We start from the raw sequence: 18,475 nt of genomic DNA, 5'->3' as shown, positions 1-18,475 counted from the left end.
CTCCCATGTGGTAGTAAAATCACCTTGGTCACAAATGTCATGGTTTAGGGAAGGATTAATGTAGGTGTAAAGGGACTGGGTTAGTGCTGTGAGAATGACTTGTTAGTCACATGCCAGGGGCATCACTAGAGCGGTACAGAAGCCCCAACTATGTTCTGCAGCTTTCAGAACCCTGAACTAATCACTTTTTTTTTTTTAAAATAAAGGGTCCAGATTCTAGGTGTTCCCTTTTCATTTCATTTGGATTTGTTTTGGTTTCGTTTTTTAAATGGTCTAGTGCAGACCGGGCTTGTTTAGAATTTGCTAAGGCTGACCTTGCTTGAATTCAGATTGTTTCAACTTTATCAGCTAAGTGCTGGATTTACAGATGTGTGCCACAAAGCACAGGCTTGTCTCAACATTTATTAATCCACAGACAAATCATGGATCGCGGGAGAGGGTCTGGGCCAAGGCCGTGGGCTGACACAGGAGCACCCTTTCTCAAGGGGAGGAGAACCGGCCACAGAACACAATCCCCTTGGTCTTGCAGTGCTGGATGAAGAAAAGGAAGGGGTGGTCGGCACAGAAGTAGGGGGACATACACTTAAAAACTACATTGGTGGTGGCAGCCGCAGCCTCTGTGCCCTCCTCGTTGACCTCCACAAAGGACTTGTGCACAACCTTAGACAGACACAAGCCTTGCCTGGAAGACATTCCCGAAAAGTCTGCCCTGTCCTCAAAGGCATCAGTCATGCCCAGCTTGCATAGGACATTCTTCATGTCATAATTCTCTTCCAGTTTAAACCGTGGGAGGAAAACCTCCACCTCCTCTTCATCCATCTTATCCAGCCTCGTCCACTCTGTGAATTTTTCATAAGTTATCTCCTTTTCCACCTAGAAGAGAGTTCAAGACTTCATAACAATATTGTCACACAGGGCACTTGAGATTATGTGGAGGCTCTAACTACTGAGGGATGTGTGAATGTAGGGTAATATGGCAGCTGGGAGGGGCTAGGGTGCATCTCGGTGGTGAGTGTTTGTCAAGCATGCTCTAGGTCCTGGGTTCTACCCCAACCTCACAAATGAATGGGAGATAAGAACAAGATCATGGGAGCCTAGGAAGGCTGCCCCAGAAGAAACTCAAATGCCACTCAATTTTTCTCTCACAGCTCCATGAAGATCTCATGATCCTTACCATTCTCAAGTCAATGTGTTTATCTGGAAGCATGATGACCATGTTCAGCTCATTGCCGACATAGGGAAGCAACAGAATTGTGGTGGATATCTCTTCCACGTAGGTCATCTTAACAGTAGACTTCTTAAACATCATTTGCACAGGTTTCTCCTCATTCTGTGAAGGATGGATAAATGTCAAGTCAAAACAAGACACAATGGATACTTTGGACAACAGAGCAGAACTCTGACTAAACTTCCAAAACATTCCATCAGCCCCTCAACCTCTGGAGTAATTTAGAACTTACATGTGCCTTAAAGGCCTACTTTTTACGGCTTGGTCCTCAGAGTAGAGTTTTGGGAGGGAGTAGAGTCTTTAAGATGTGGGGCCTGGTAGGGGATGTGTAGGTCATTGGGATGTGCCCTTGAAAGGGATTGCAGGACCCTGGCCTCTTTTTCCTTTCTTTCATTTTCTGGCCTTGAGATGAACCATTTTGCTCCCCACCTGATCCCACCATCACCAGTCAGAACCCCTATAATAGGCCTAAATCCCTGGATTCATCTCATCAGGATCTGGAATCCCTAAAAATGAGTCAGATGAACCTTTTCTCTTCTTACGTTGATTATCTCCATACAGTGTCAGAGAGTTGACAGGCCCCTTCCCCAAACAAGTGTGATGTCCTGGGCCAACAATCTTGTCTACTGACAATCTCATTTATTCTCATGACGTTAAACATAATTTCCAAATTCACTGTTTTAACCCAGATTTCTCCCCAAGACTCTAAGCATACATTTTATTTCCTGTTTGAGTTTTTCACTTAGAAAGAAAGCCCTAGCTTAAGATGTAACCATGAACTCCATACCTTCCTTGGCAAATTGATCCACTTACAACTATTGTCTGTCTTAGTCAGTGTTCTATTTCTGTGAAGAGACACCATGACCACAGCAACTCTTATAAAGGAATACAGTTTTGGGTCTTACAGGTTTAGAAGTATAGTCCACTATCATCATGAAAGGAAGCATGCAGGTATGCAGGCAGACATGGTGCTGTAGAAGAAGGGGAGAGTTCTATATCTGGATCATCAGGCAACAGGAAGAGAGAGAGCCACTGGGCCTGACTGCGGTATTTTTGCGTATTTGAAACCCCACAGTGACACACTTCCTCTGTCAAGTCCACACCTATTCCAACAAGGTCACACCTCTTAGTGACACTCCCAAAATATTCAAGTATGAGTCTGTGGAGGCCACTCTTATTTAAACTACCACACTGGCCCTCATACTCCTTCTAGTAAACAAAACCTGTTTGTTGTAGGGATCTAGCAGAGTAATTGTATCAAATGTAAACACTACAACAGAATAGTTATTTTTCACTGATTCTAAGGTTAATGTCGGAATGAAGTGTTGTTTTGTAGAAGTACTTTGACCTTGAGGAAATTATGGTGGAAAACAGTGATTGTTTTCTGTGATTTATAGAGTTGTTTGTCTAAAGCAGCTTTACAGCCTTTGCATGACTTTAGTCACAGACCATCCTGGCACACCTGGAATGGAGCTCTTGGATTATTGGGCACTGCAGACAGTACACAATAAAGACTAAAGGGGCAGGGGTGTGATGCTTTCCTTCAGAAAAACATATAGATTAGATCAGGGACTTTGGTATGAAGAACTTGTTTATGACAAAATCAACTTTGTGTAACCATCAATAAATATGCCTTTGAACGGCTGTTTGAGGTTCAATACATCAGAGGCTGTTCCTCCCTGCTGCCGAGGTCTAAAGTTTGTCTTAGAGTAACCTTCTTTCTTTGATCATCTCACACAACAAAGAACATCTGACATTATAATGTGAATGTCTGATATGCAGATATCATTCTTTTCTCATACCCTGCATCTGCCTCATTACCATATTATATCATCTATCCCTTTGAAATATGATCAAAATATGACTTCTTTTTAAGCCTCCACTTCCATCAGTGCAGCCCTGGGGTACTGTGATGATCCTTGTCACTGACCTCAGCACAGTAGCCAGAGGTCCCAGCACAATGCAATGGTTCAGCATCCCAGCAAGGCAATACTCTAGTGCAGTAGTTATCAAGCTCTGGGTTGCTACCCCACAGTGGTCACAGACCAGAAATCCTACATATTAGATATTTACACTGTGATTCATAACAGTAGCAAAATTACAGTTATGAAATAGCAACAAAAAATCATATGGTTGGTAGTTACCGATGGTGGGAAGCTCCACCCAACCCCATTCCTCTCATTCCAGACCCTGACCCTAAGAAAGCCTGTGGAGGACCCTAATTAAGGATAGCATAATAAAAGCCATTTTAATATTCCTACTGTATTTTTAGATGCTAACACTTAATTAAGTTTCTATTTCTCTGTGTCTGCTTATCTTCCTGTACAGCATATTTTCAAGGTCTGCAGTCCAGGCTCTCCCACCCTTCTGCCTCCTGGCCTGTAGTTCAGACTCCTCCAGCTGCAGATTTGTGTACTTGGAACATATTCTGCCAAGGAGAACTTCTGCTTCCCTGCCCTTCTCTACCTGCCCTACTTAAGCTCTGTTGGTACTTTTAATAAACGAGGCTTGATCAGAATCCTGCCTTGTCTCCCCCCCATTCTCATTCCCTCCCCTAGGGTCCCGTTGACTGACCCCACAGCAAGGGCAAAAGCCCACCATCAGCAGCTCCTCCCCCTGAGATACTCAAGACCACACCTATAGGCTATTTAAGACTCGGTTCCCAGACCTTCCATGTGGTTCTCCTTGTGACTTCTCCTCTTCCCCTGGAACCACCCGGGAATGCTTTGCTCATTAAACCTACATTATTAATTTGGCCTGATCTGATTTATTGTATCAGCAGAGAGACTTAATACTGGGGTATGAAACTTTTCAACCACAACATGGGGAACTGTATTAAAGGGTTGTAGCATTGGGAAGGTTGAGAACCACTACTCTAGTGGGAGCAAAAGCTGATAACCTACAACAACCTAGAACCACAACAGGAGCTTTCCTGCTCCCGTTGTCCCTCCCCTGTACCACCCTCGCTTCACTGTTCCACCATAGTCATGGGGCAGTCTGTGGCTTTATAGCAAACTACTTTCTCTTCTTCCTAACAAACTGGTCCTCAGAGCATGGGACCTGAGATCCTTATGTCCTGGTGGCTGCTCACACCCCTTCTTCCCAGTGAAGGCTTCCTTGCCATCTTTCATCCATGACCACACTCTGTACTAGCTAGTTTGAGGTCAACTTGACACAAACTAGAGGCATCAGATAAGAAAAAGCCTCAATTGAGGAAATGCCTCCATAGGATCTGGCTATTAGGCATTTTTTTAAATTAGTCATCAATGGGGGAGGGGACAGATCATTGTGGGTGGATCCATCCCTGGGTTGGTGGACCTGGAGTCTATACGAAAGTGGTCTGAGCAAGCTGGGGAAGCAAGCTGGTAAACAGCAAGCACAGCATCCTACTAGCTCCATTGTATGTCTCTGGAGCCCTTACACTAACCGCAGTGTTCTTACCTATGTTTGTCTCTTACTGCTCTGCCCCAGGAAAAAGAATTCATGTGTGTGGGCACACTCAGCCAGTTAATGCCTGGGACACAGCGGGCTCTCGATTCAGACCTGCTGACTACATTGGTGACAAACTAGCGAGCAGCAATATTGAGGCCAGGCAAAACGAACACCTTACTAGAAAACAAAACAAAACTATAGTTGTTGCCAGTCCAGCCTTAGCCAGAATCAACTGTACCTCTAACTATCTTTCTCGGTTTCTGACCGCTCTTATGGTTTAATGCTGGAAACGACTGTGGAATTTATTGAATGCCCTGTGACCAACACGGCAAAAGGCTCTTCACAGCCACATCTCTGGCACATTCTGAATCAAGTGGAGCACATGAAGGACATTTCTGTTGTCATGTTCTGTCTACCCCAGGTCATGTCTGCCTGAACCAGCCCTGAGCCAAGAAGCTTCCTTGTCTCTTCAATCATGTCCTTGGCCTGCAACCTGGACACTTTACCAGAGTGTTTGGATTCTTGATCCTGTAGCCCACATTCTTTCTGTCACAACTGCACTGGTCTGCTGCTGCAACATCTGTCAATAACAAGCAGGAGTGCGTCCTAAATCCTAAAGAAACTCTGTCTGGGAAAATGGGCCTGGGCTGGCTTTTGGCTATAACCCACAAGGTGTTGATCTCTGCCTTAGGCAATTTCTCCAGTACCCAAAGCATCCAATCATGTAATATAAAAAGGCCCAATCTTAGTAATTTAGTGATTCACAGATTTGTGTCTATAATCCTGTCCACTTGGCAATGTGGAATACAGGTAAAAGTCTGTATCAGCACAGTCTTGTGGTTTTACCCCCGCTATTACAAGTCCATTAAGCTGGTAATTGCCACATGCTGTTGAGCTTCCTGAGCCACTGTCTCTGGAAGGGAGGTTGTCTCTCCCCTCCACACATGTTTCCATATCAAACGTGTCTATATCAAGTGTTCTCCTAGGCTCCTTGTCTAGGATCAGCTGTCTCTCTCCTCCCAACTCTGACAGGAAGTGCAAAAAAGTCCAAGAGTATAAACACTGTATCCTTGAGAACAATTAAAAGGTAAGCCTTTTCCAACATGTTTTTAGTGGCTATTCCATGATGTAAAAGTACCTACAGTGGGAAAGGAAAGTTGCAAGTTCCATCATGGGAACCTCAGTCAGGGAGAGAAAGCTCAATTGGGGCTCAACTCTCCAGTAGGTTCCTACTGGATGCTGTAAGCCCCAATTTGATGGTGTTGTGTCCAGCTGTTGTTATTCAATCTTTCACTTTAAAGCCTCATAGAGGGCACATTCTGTTCTATTTGGGACTCTATTTGTTCAGTGGGGAGCTCTGGCTGGCTGTCCCATGGCCATCCTCATTGCTTTGTAGAGTGTCTGTAAGTTCTGGGTTTGCTGATGTTCCCTGTCTGTTTCTTGTTCTTTTATTTGGGGCCTCATCAGAGCATATACTCTGCTCTACCTGGGGCTTTCTCTCTTGGGAATACCAGCTGACTGTTGTATCTAATGGGCCTTTCCCAATCAATTTATACATGATGTTTTGAATTCCTGATTTGACGGTAGCCATCCATCTATGCATCCATTCATCCATCTATGTCTATTGCTTGTTTTTTATTCTTTTACTTTAGCTGGACATACTTAATAAACTCACTCATTCCAAAATAAGAAAAAAATATTCAACAGACCAGCAGCATACACATATGGGTTGCAGTCAACCCCACAGCCACATCTTTCTCTACTGAAGAGATAAGAAATGAAAATAGAACACAATGTATTAGGAAGATTTCTCTCTGGATGAAAGGGCAGGAGCTCAAAGGTGAGGCTTCCTGATATCCTTCCTCCCTCTGTCCTTTTCCGTGTTCATATCACATTAAGGTCCAACCCACAGTGTGAGCATGATGAGGAGACCAGCTTGGAATGGAGAGATGGCTCACCAGCCAAGAGCACTTGCTGCTCTTGCAGAGGACCTACTTTTAGTCCCCAAAACCATATGCTAGCTCACAACCATCCATTTTAGGGCCCCCAGTGGATCCTTTCTGACCACAATGGGCCCAAGGCAAATGCACACACACGCATGCAGGCAAAACACTCATGCATATGTAATAAAATTTTAAGTATATGTTAAAAAGTTAAGGTCCTATGCAGATAGGATAGTAGAACAACAAAGGAGATCCATCATCAAGTGATATCTTCCAAGGTGGATGTTGTTAAGTCTATCCTGCATATACATGCCTTTGTTTTCTTGTTGTAAGCAAAAATCTGTACCTTCTCCATCAAACCCAAACTGAATTTCACTCACTGATTTGGTATGTACTGAGCACTAATCATAAGCCAGCCACTATAAAACAATTGTCTCCCTCATTGTTTTTACAGCAGGATGGCAAAAGCAGTTGACTACTGTGTTGTCTTGTAGACCAGCAAGGAGTGTGGTGACAGCTTGGAGAACGAGTGTATATAATGGATGGAGTTTTAAGGAGGACAGCACTGGAAATAAAGGGAATTAGGAATGGTGGGTAGATCCAGGGGCCCAAAGAGCCTTATACACCATGTATAGATTTTGAACTTGATCTCAAAAATTGAGAAACACCAAAAACTCAACTAAAGTAAACAGAGAACAGTGCCATAGATTTGTGCAGACAACAATGCTGGCATAACAATTCATAGTAGCAAGGTCCTGAAGAGAAACTGAGGAGCAAGCAGGATCTGTGGTACCACACGGGATGAAAAGGATGAGAGAAAAGTCCCAAAGGTTTCCAGGGAGTCCTTACCAAGCTACCCAAAGCCATATGAAGCACAGGATGCATGAGGCAGTCTTCTTGTGTGTTTTCCAGGCCAGTGTAAACAGGGGACCTTCAACACTCACCATGGTGACTTTGAAAGGCATCTCCTGGGTGTCTTCTTTGTTAAACTGTTTCTCCCAGTTTCCTTTGAAGTAGATGGCATTCACCAGGACCAGCAGAGTGTCTGAATTCACTGCACCTGGAATCAGCAACTCTGTAATTTTATCTGAAAGGAAAAATTAAAAAGCCAGTTAGCTAAGAAAGTTGGCTGATGCATGCAGAGGGGCCACCTGCTTGAATGGCCAAGGACACATTTAAGGGATTTCACTGTCCCTTAAATATACGTCAAGTATTTGTCCTTAAATCAACACAACCAACACCACAAAGAAGAAGGGACATTCTTCAAAAGTTATGAGAAGAAGGAAAAGTTAAACAAGAGAAAATGTTCAGGAAATAAAACCATCATTGTTCCAGTAGATACAAAAAAATGTCTGAGTTAATGCTAGAACTTCAGTGTGAATCCTTAACAGGTGAGCTAGAAAGAGACAGCTGATGTCTTAAACTTAGAAAAGGACTTTTGAAAAAATGAGGAGGGTGCTAGAAAAATGACTCAGGGGTTAAGATGTTAAAAGGGCACACTGCTCTAGCAAAAGACCCTGCTTCCATGTCAAGGGACTCCCAAATATCTGGGACTCCAACTACAGCGAAACTGATACCCTCTTCCGATCCCCACAGACAAACATACTCAGACAGACACACAGTCATGTACATAAACATAACTAAAAAGTAAATCTTTAAAAATGGTTTGTATATAAGCTCAAATTTAAAAACTAGGGCTAAGGAGATTGCTCAGTCACTAAAGTGTGTGCTTTTGCAAGTACAAAGATCTGAGTTCAATTCCAAGAACTCAAGTAAACAAACAAATATAAGCAAGTAGATGTGATCATGCATGTTTGTAACCTCAACACTTTGGAGGTAGACTCAGATGGATAGTGGAAAGCCTATTTGGTGAGTTCCAGTCCAATGAGAGACCTTGTCTTAAAACAAAATGAAATGAGGGCCAGATGGACAGTGCCTGAGAAATAACAGCCAATGTCCTCTGGCTACTATATATATACAGAAACATACATGTACCTATACATGAGCACACAGGTGGACCTGCACATGCACACACATACACATAATCATATTTGTATCAATAAATATATTAACCCCCATCTGAAGAAGATTATATGTGTTGATAACACAGAGGCACACACATATGCATAATTTTCTGTGTCAGGTTTTTAAAACTAGATTTTAAAAAGTAGATGAGCAGCTATACAGTGTTCCTTACAAGCATAAGCCTCAGCTTACAGCTGCAGTGATTCCTGACATGTACAAAGCCCTGGAGTTGTTTTCTAGCATGGAAAAACCATAAAATAAAAAGGAAATATCAATGTGGCAGTTTAAAAAACAATGGCCCCCAAAGGGAGTGGCAAATGGGAGGTATGGCCTTGTTAGAGGAAGTATGTCACTTTGGTGGTGGGATTTGAGGTCTTCTATGCTCAAGCTACTTGGTAAGACAGTCTACTTCCTGTTGCCTTTGGAGCTAGACATAAGGACTCTCAGCTCTAGCACCATGACTGTCTTGCTTTCCACCATAATGATAATGAACTAAACCTCTGAACTGTAAGCAAGCCACCCCAATTACGTGTTTTCCTTTATAAGGGTTGCCATGCTCATATTCACAGCAATAGAAACCCTAACTAAGACAATCACCTTAAAAAATGAGGAGACATTCCCCTTCAGAGTTGGTGTTCTTCTGAATGAGAGGATAATAATACTATTAAAAGTAGACAAACTGGCTGACAGTGACTAGGAGATAACTCAGTAATAGAGAGCCTACTCAGCATGCTCAGAGCACTGGATTCAAATCCCAGCTCTGAAAACAAACAGAACAGAAGGACGCTGCCTTCACCTTCTGTCTTCTTGGTGACCCAGGTGTTGATGTGCTGTCGGGACTGCTCTGTTTCACCCTTAAAGTCCAATTGCTCCATCTCTGCTTCGTAGAACTTGTGGCAGGAATCTTTAAAAGACTGAGACAGAACAACGTGATTACACAGCCTCGAATGTGATTAGCACCAACAGCCTCCTTCCTTGATGCCCAAAAGCAAGAATTCAATGATGGACAGATGCTCTTACTGTTGAAAATGAGGTAAATAAAAAATAAACTATGTATTCAACTCTTGAATTTTAGTTTTTGAGCAAGGTGAGAGGGTGGTCTTAAAATGTCACAAACAGAAAGTCCTCCAGGCAGTAGCTATGACTACTGGGAAGATTCTCAGGTGCAGTAATTGTAACATATGCAGATTGACAGCCCCACAAGAGCTGCAGTGGCTCTGCAGAGTGTCACAGGGAACACAGGACATGTGAAGTCACTTTGTACTAGCCTTCTACACAGCTTCCTGTGAGAAGTATAAATTTGCACTATTCTTATGGCCACAAACTGCCAGGTGAAGTGAGAAGACAAATTTATTTTACTTTAACTGATAAATTGGATTGTGAATAGCTACATGTACCTAGCGGTTACTGTTAGTATTCAAGTATCTGTAATGGCCTGCCTGTGGGATCCCGATAGGATACACCCTCAGCTGCTGCCACTAACAGAACCACCAGTGCCTATTCACTATGCTCCCTTTTAGAAGGACATCCTCCTCTCTCTGTCTTTCTTTCTCTCCTCTCTGTCTCTGTCTCTGTCTCTCTGTCTCTCTGTCTCTGTCTCTGTCTCTCTGTCTCTCTGTCTCTGTCTCTCTCTCTGTCTCTCTGTCTCTGTCTCTCTGCCCCCTCTTTCCTCTCTCCTGCTGCTCCTATCCTGAGGCTGATCTCTCCCTTCCTCTTTCCCCTTTTTATGATCCCTTTCCCTAATTTAAAAAACCCCTCTGCTTGAAATGCCCCTTTGCATGGCATCTTTCTCTGGCACGCTGCTTTTCTTAAATCACAACAGTTACCACACTCAGTGACCCAGCTTCAGATGTGAGCAACTTACAAAACAGCAGTCAGGACTGAGAATAGTTTGGTGGTTGGAAGACTGGCCTAGCATGCACAAGGACCTGGGCTTGATCTCCAGCAGCACAAAAAAGGAAAACAAAAACCAAAACAAAACAAAAACAAAAAATGTTCAAACTATATTGCTGACACATTCTATGAGATGGCAGCAATGTTAATGATGGCCCACAATCTTCCATGTTAGAACAGAAATGATGCAGTAAAAATGAGCTTTAAATACCATTATGTTGACACCATATAAAGAATGATTCCTAGTCTTTGTTTCAAACAGCTCATGGCTACATATTTCATTTTTTTTTCAGGAAATTAGTTCTGTAATATAACGTCACAATTCTCCTTTGGTGTAAAAGGGAGACAGCTATGACTTTGCCTCAGAGGGTCTTTGTAGGTCCAGTGGGAGAACAATTAACAATATACATTACAATCTCAAAGCTTCACTTTCTTCTTTCCACAAATACATCTGGGAGCAAGAAAACTATGTGCAAATTCCTATTTAATAACATACAGATGGTAATGCTCCAGAAAGGGTTCAAGTTTGAATCCCCTCATGGGAAAATAGTTTTCCATGCCACGAGACATGTATATCCCGGACCCATACATCAGAGGATGACTAATATAGTGAGTAGACCCACGGATATGACTCAGTGTTTGCGTGCATGTATGTTTACCACGTGTGAGGCCATGGTTCCAACTCCAGCATCAATAATATCAATAAAGTAATAGTGGAGTAATAATAAATAATGACACAATAAACTGTAGTACATCATAAAGACAAAGAATGAAAGAAACAAATTGTGAAACAATATGTATGTTCTAATAGCTGTATGCAGGGAAAATAGTCACAAATAAATTTCTGTATTTGCAGGAAGATAAATATCAACTCTATATACCCTCTTATCCTGGGTGACATGGAGACTGGGAAACAGGTTGAGGAGGGCTCATGCTTTGCTGACTTAATTTGTATTCTGTACAATTCAAAACAATACAAGTGCACATGGACAGATACAAGAATTGCACTAGTACCCACATAGTTGGGAGAACTTCCAGCTTACACACTCCGTGCTGTATCACATAATTCCTCTCTCACTTTGCTTCATGAGAACTGGAAAGACTTACTGCTAGAATATCAAGAGTCTTTTCACCAAAGAGCCTGTTGGCTGTTCTGAGCAGGTACTGTGTGCCAGTCTTGTTCACTTCGGTGAGAAGTGACTGGAAGCCCTGGTGGACATTGCCACCTCCATTGCTGCTGCATTTATCCAAAGAGAGTGCCTGAAATCAAAACAGATTAAAAACAGAATTCCAGTAAGTAAAGCTTTAGGAAATGGGCCAACAATAAGCTCATCCTCAGAGTTTTACAGATCCCTGCTGCCACTCAAATAATTGCCTAAAAAGACAAAGTTGTTTTGAAAGTTCCCTCTGTAGTGTCCTTTCTGTGACCATGTCAGTCCGGGACTGAGCAGAAATAGACCTCCAAAACCCTTAGCTCTTCATGCTTAGTACCTATTATCTGATTAAAACCATGGCTCCAACCCAATCTCCACTAGCTCAAAGCAGACAGCTCCTAACCTTAGACCTCGTGGTCTTTCCTCTGCCCTTGGGGGGCTGGGCAGGCTCTGCCACTGCCTGGCTGTGATAGATAGTTTTATGTCAGCTTGACACAGGTAAAGACACCGGAAAGGAGATAACTCAGTTAAGAAAATGTCTCCAAACTAGGCAGTGATGGGGTATACCTTTAATCCCAGCACTTGGGAGGCAGAGGAAGGTGGCTCTCTAAGAGTTTGAGGCCAGTCTGATCTATAGAGTGAGTTCCAGGACAGCCAGGGCAGCACAGAGAAACTCTGTCTCAAAAGAAATGCTTCCATAAAGTTGGGCTGTAGGCAAGCTTGTAGGGCATTTTCTTAGCGATTTATGTGAAAGGGTATTGTAGGTAGTGCCATCCCTGGGCTAGTGGTCCCCGGTTGTATAAGCAAGCTGGTTTGACAAGTCATGTATAGCAAGCCAGTGAGCAGCACTCCTCCATGGTCTCTGCACCAACTTCTGCCTCCAGGTTCCTGTCCTCTGTGAGTTCCTGTTTTTGATAATGAACTCTTATGTGGAACTGTGAGCAGAAATAAACCCTTTCCTCTCCAAGTTACTCTTGGTCATGGTGTTCTATCATAGCAATGGTAACCCTAACTAAGACACTGGCTAACAGTATTCAGAAGTAATACTATTCCAGGCTTGGTCCTACAAAGACCCAGTGCCATATCTGTGTCCACCAACCTCATGGAAGGAAGACCAAGCTCGCCTGCTGCTGGCAACATGGAAACTTCTGGAGTCAGCACTACCACACAAAGGGACTTGGAAGAGAACCAAGCCCTAGCCAACAGCTGCCACCTCGGACATGAGATCAGTTTCACTGGATCTGCCAACCATGCAAAAATAGGTCAGTGACCACAGGTGGTCTGGTTTCACAACCAGCAAAGGAACTCGTGGGACCCAAGATTCTGAGAAACATTGTCAGCATTGTTTCCAACTAATGCATATCAGGATGGCTTGTTCTAAAAAAATGATGAATGCTGGGCGGTGGTGGCACATGCCTTTAATCCCAGCACTCGGGAGGCAGAGGCAGGCAGATCTCTGTGAGTTCGAGGCTGGGCTGGACCGACAACCTCCAAAACAATACAGAGAAACCCTGTCTTGTAAAACCAAAATAATAAAATAAAATAAATGATGAGACACACAGCAATTCAGATGTCTAATCCATGGTATTGACTTTAGACTTAACAGCTGGCAAGGCAGGAAGGAGAAGGAAGTAATGATTTCTGGGGTCTGGAGAACAGGGCCTGTGGTGTAGGGTCTATGGGCAGAAGTAATTGTTTGTGGTGATAAGACATATGAGATATTGCCCCTGTGACATTTGGTATCTGTCTAGGCTGATAGGGAATAAATAGTAAAGTTAAAAAGGAGGTCATAAGGGTGAACTTTACTCCAATCTGATGAGTGTCAATGATAAGACAGGAGGTCAGATCACAGCAAACAGGAAACACACAGTGAGAATGCAAAGAGTAGCTGTTATCTAAAAAGCATGGAAAACCAAAATGTCAACCTCTTGGTTTTAGACTTCAGCCTGTAGAACACTAAAAATAAAACTGTATTATTTAAACCACCCAGCCAGTACTGTTTGTTACACAGATGTACCTAATTAACACATGCCCCATCCCCATTTCTGAAGAAAGTGTGCAATGCACTCATCCCTCACTCTTTTCCCATGTTATTATGGGTAGGTTGTCTCTGTGACTCACATACCTCTGCACCTAAAGCACTGTACCCAGGAGGAGCCGCAGTTGGTTCTGTTACTGGACTCCCCACTTGTCCCAGTGTGGGAAGAAACTTCAGGGTCCTAGATAGGATCATCCCATCGTACTTTGCTTGGAGGAAGACTGAGCCCGTGAGCAGCCAGAGAACAGATAATGGGGTAAAGAGTGGACTTGGTGCTGAAACTTTGGTGTTCCTGGTCCAGGCGTTCTCCAACCTTGCCATTAACACTGATATCTACCCCACCAGCACAAATGGGACAAGGCGCTCACACCAGTGTCCCAGCAGGGGGTAGCAGACACTTGCCACCATATACACCTACACTCCAAAGTCACCAGCAGCTGTTCATCAAGAGCAGTCACTTTGAGATTTGGACCAGCTCAGCTGACTGTCGATGTTACTTAGGTACTGTGAAACGGTGCTGGTTACCTGAATCATCTGGCTTGCAGTGTTGCCCTTTGCCCCCATGAAGACCATGGCCAGGGCTGAGGAGATGCTCATGGGTGAGAAAAATACGTTTTTTGAGCTGTCTTCACCCAGGATTTTCAAAAGTTTTAAGGCAAAGGTACCATTTGCTTCCAGCAGAGGATCCATGATAGCCAGCCTGGAATAAAAAATTAAGACCAATATCGTGTAAACGAAGGCTCATCTTCACTCAGTAAACAATGCCCACATAGCACAAAAGGTAAAGGTCACATACATTAAATGATCCAGCCCTGCTGGGAACAGACAGGCTAACCGAGGGCCAGTGCCTTATCTTTCTACTGTACAAGAAATCATTACTTACAGGAAGAGCCAGGAGTCAGGTGACAGGACAAGAGGCAGCAGTAGAGGCATCGACCTGCAAATCTACAAATGCAGCAGAGGAGGCTGGAAGCATGGGGCTGCAGGAGCAGGGCCTGTCTGCTCTGACACCACCCACAAATACAGACCAGACTCCTGTGTCTGCAGCCTAATAGCCTTAGCATTCTAAGAGGCTGCCAATGACTCCCCTGAATAGTGTGTGAGAACAAGTAGAACAAGAAAAGAGGAAAGCAAGTGTCTACCACCAAAGGAAGGGAACCAGCTCCAGGGCATGGGGAGAGACACAGAGAGCAAACAGGCTGTCAGAGCTGTTGTCAGATTGACACGGGTGCTGAAGGTATGGATTGAGGTCTCAACCCTTGAATGTACACACTCATGACCTTTACAAAGTATTTCAGCTAAATGGTACTTTGGCTTTGTTTTTTTTTCTTGATGCTCAGAACTGTCCCTTTTTAGTTAGTGACCTTTAAGCTGGTTACTTTGCCTTGAGCTTTTGCTCTTAAATATTCTGGCTTTGTGACAACAAAAGGGCCTTACATGCTATGCTGAACATCTCTAGTTCAGGGACATAATACTGTTCATCTCCTGGTTTAATACAAGAGTTGTGAGTGAAGCTGGAGAGAGAGAACTGAGTGAAAAACCCAGCTGCTGCTATTGGGCACATCAGCAACAAGCTGAGACACACACTTCCCTTCACAACCCAAATGGACCACGCAGTAAAGGCCTTCTTGAGAGTTCCCTCACACTTGACTCTTCTGAGACACACTAGCACTTGGAGGTATTCACCTGGGCTCAGCACACTGTTCTTCTGTTTCATTATGCAAATCTGTTACACCAACTGGTGTCCATGGACCACATTATCCACAGGACTCCATTTTGGATGCTGTACAACTCATACCCCTTCACTAGTATCATCTGTTCTGGGCCCAAAGAGCTTTCTGCTTCCTGCTTTGCTCCCTCATTCTGATATCATATGCTGTCTAGTCAGTTAATTTGATTTATTGTTTTTTCAATATGATCATTGTCCTTCCATTCCATAGAGACTTTGGGAAGGTCTCTAATACACTGGGTGCTATTATTACATTTGAATCTTGGAGCATTTACTTAACTGTTTGCAGCCATCAGTTTTACTGTTGAAAGGTCTGATGACAGTTGACCCTAGATCCTCTCCTCTCCTTCCCTTGTCCTGCATTCACCCCTGACTCTGAGGGACTTGTTCCTCAAAGACTGCACCTGTAGCCCCTTCTGAGCAATTCTCTCGTCTACTGACACTGTGAAACTTCTTCCAACAACCTGCTCACTCCAAACATCTGCAAGTCTGTCCTGTCCATGTCCTGTTCACTCCTCTCTTGTGCTGACCTTGCTCTGTTGACTGAAAATGGTCTCCTCCTCTGTTAGTTTAAGCCTGGCTTTCTGAGAACAAGGAGTCAATCATTAAAGTCCTATTTAAACTGACACTATTATTATATAAAATCATGGCTTCGGTTAAACAGTACAGTTTAGGAAGAAATCATCTTCATAATAATCCACAGTTAAAAATGCCCAGTAGAACAGGATATTTCCAAGATTACATTAAGGGTAGTATGCCAGATGCCAGGGGAAAATGGTATTGACAGACATGCAAATACGCAGCAGTAGCAAGAAACCTCTGGGGTCAGGGACCTTGCCTACCTGAGAATCACCCATCAGGGTTTTGTTTCCTAGTGGGCCAACTTCACGAACCATAACTACCACCTGCCTTATTTCAGTATATTAAAAACTATTGATTCCAACCTCTGCACTGATTTCATCTGCTGTTTCTGCAATGAGGTAGCTATGATTCACTGAACTGTAGCAGGATGCTTTCGAGTGGAATAGACCTGGTATAAACTTAAATAGTCATTCCTTGGTATATGAAGACCATTAGCTGAAATCTGGAGATACAAAATCCTCAGGTGCTCAATCCTTTATATTAGCATAGTAGTCGGGGCAGACCGTCAGAGGGTAAAATGCTTGCCTCTCAAGCAGGAGGACAGGAGCTTGGATCCCAAGAATCATGTAAAACCAAGGCATATGCAGCATCCTCTGTAATCCCACCCACTGGAGGAAGAGACAGTGAATCCTCTGAGCAAGTTAGCTGCCAGAATAGCCCAGATAGCCAGCCCCATGCTCACTAAGAGACCCTGCCTGGAAGTATACAGTGGGGAAAGCATAATAAAGAAGATGCCAGACATCAACCTTGAGCCTCACATACATGTGTACACATAAAAAGCCCTCCCCCACATGTACCCACTCAAGCAAGCATATGATATACAAAACATATTAATTAAGAAATAGCATAGTATTTGATATAACCAATAAACATATTTTCTTACTCCTGAAATTGTCTGACCATAGCCTACATTACCCAATACATTATAAATGCCATATCAGTGATGCCTGTATACCTTACTGTTTAGAGAAGAAGAAAAGGAAAAACAGTCTACCCATGTTTGAATTGAGTAGACCGTACCCTCCCCCCAGACTGATCTCCAACTCCTATCTTCCTGCCTCAGCCTGGGATCAATGGCACCATACATGACTCCTTCCTGAATAGTTTCCATCTGCTATTGGTTTCTATCTGTTAAGTCCTGTTGAAGCAGACAGGGGTAGGGGTGGGGTGGCAAGGGAACTTGATTTAAGGAGCCAAGTGTGAACCAGACACTCCTTTCTGGTGGTGACAGAAGCCACGGCGGATGCTGTTACTAGGGGTAGTACTCAGATACTCCCACTAGCCTGTCCTGTACCACACGCTTATTGCTGAGACCCAACACTGCTCCTAAGATCTAAAATCAAAAGTTACTTGCTAGTCAGCCCCCACACCACAGGCCTAACCAATGCTAACACAAGCAGCTGGTTCCCATGCACTCTGAAAGCAGTGCAGAAGAGCCAAACCTCACCCAGCTTCCTGACACTACGTTAATGCTAGATTTCCATACTTCTAATTATCAAAACAGATCCAGGACACAGGAATAGCAAGCCTATGGCTGGAGTGGAGTGGGGTGGGGTCGGGGGGCTTGAGCAAATGTTCAGTAGAACAAGGCTGGGGTCCATCAAAGAGGACAGAAGGGAAAAGGAACACACAATTTCATCTGGTACAGAAACCTTATCAAAACTTTGCCTATGTCCTAGTCCTGCAGACATTGAATCTTGCAACATTTTCCCGACATGAGTTTAACTAAAAATAAAAAAATCTAGAACTGTCCTCAGGGTATCACTTTTCTCAAGCCTGTGAGTTTACACATGCTGAGGGGCTGGGCAACCTGAGAACAGCCCAGCCTTCTCTGAAACTAGAGCACAGTGGCCCATTAGAGGCCACCAGGGTAGCAGATCCTCCTGCCCTGGGCAGATTCCTAGATCCCTCTTGGTTCCCACTCCTCCAGGATTCTGATGGGTGTCACAGGACCTCTGTGGCTGCCAGGCTGCCATGCTGCAGAGCAACACGAGCAGGGACCTCAGGGTTCACTCCTGGCTCCAGACCTGTTCCCCCACATCCACATCCGGCACCCCCAGCACCCTGTCCCACAGCCAGACCTCAGCAGAGCTTACCGGGAATCCTAGGTTCAAGGCCCACAGTGAGCTGAATTGAGAGGAGGAAGAACCAGAGCCCTGGCCTCAAATAACCGCAGGGCAGGGAGGTTTGAGTCAGGAAGTTCCCAGGGGAAGGTGAGGCCACAGATGTGTTGGCAGTGGGCTGTCGAGGTGAGAAGGAAAAGCAGGAGGGTGAAGAGAGATGGCTCTGTTCTTTGCTCATAATCTCCAGTCTGTCAGCTTTAGGTGGGTCTAGTGAGACCAGGGAGTCCTAGATTTTATGTATAGTCCTAGTATGCTCTGACTATACATA

General features: G+C 44.0%; 1 protein-coding gene across 1 annotated transcript; it reads right to left on the bottom strand.

The window, feature by feature from the left end:
* Positions 1–389: 389 nt before the first annotated feature.
* Positions 390–18,256, bottom strand: LOC101843017 (serpin B6-like). Its single transcript, XM_013110579.3, has 7 exons — positions 18,181–18,256; positions 14,239–14,413; positions 11,629–11,781; positions 9,425–9,542; positions 7,548–7,690; positions 1,175–1,330; positions 390–873 (listed from the first exon to the last, which is right to left on the bottom strand). Exons 2-7 carry the CDS (start codon positions 14,401–14,403, stop codon positions 481–483), a joined length of 1,128 nt encoding a protein of 375 aa, XP_012966033.2. The 5' UTR covers positions 14,404–14,413; positions 18,181–18,256; the 3' UTR covers positions 390–480.
* Positions 18,257–18,475: the final 219 nt, after the last annotated feature.

The sequence above is a fragment of the Mesocricetus auratus genome, unplaced genomic scaffold (genome assembly GCF_017639785.1).
Source record: "Mesocricetus auratus isolate SY011 unplaced genomic scaffold, BCM_Maur_2.0 Super-Scaffold_100013, whole genome shotgun sequence".
Lineage (NCBI taxonomy): Eukaryota > Metazoa > Chordata > Mammalia > Rodentia > Cricetidae > Mesocricetus > Mesocricetus auratus.
The sequence above is the reverse complement of the archived record's forward strand: the minus strand, read 5'-3'. Positions and strand labels throughout refer to the sequence as shown.

Excerpts from the sequence above, each read along its gene's own strand:
- LOC101843017 (XM_013110579.3), bottom strand. The coding sequence starts at position 14,403 with ATGGATCCTCTGCTGGAAGCAAATGGTACCTTTGCCTTAAAACTTTTG. Across the intron at positions 7,691-9,424 it reads GGTCACCAAGAAGACAGAAG|ATAAAATTACAGAGTTGCTG; the intron begins GTGAAGGCAGCG and ends TTTTCCTTTCAG. Across the intron at positions 874-1,174 it reads AACACATTGACTTGAGAATG|GTGGAAAAGGAGATAACTTA; the intron begins GTAAGGATCATG and ends ACTCTCTTCTAG.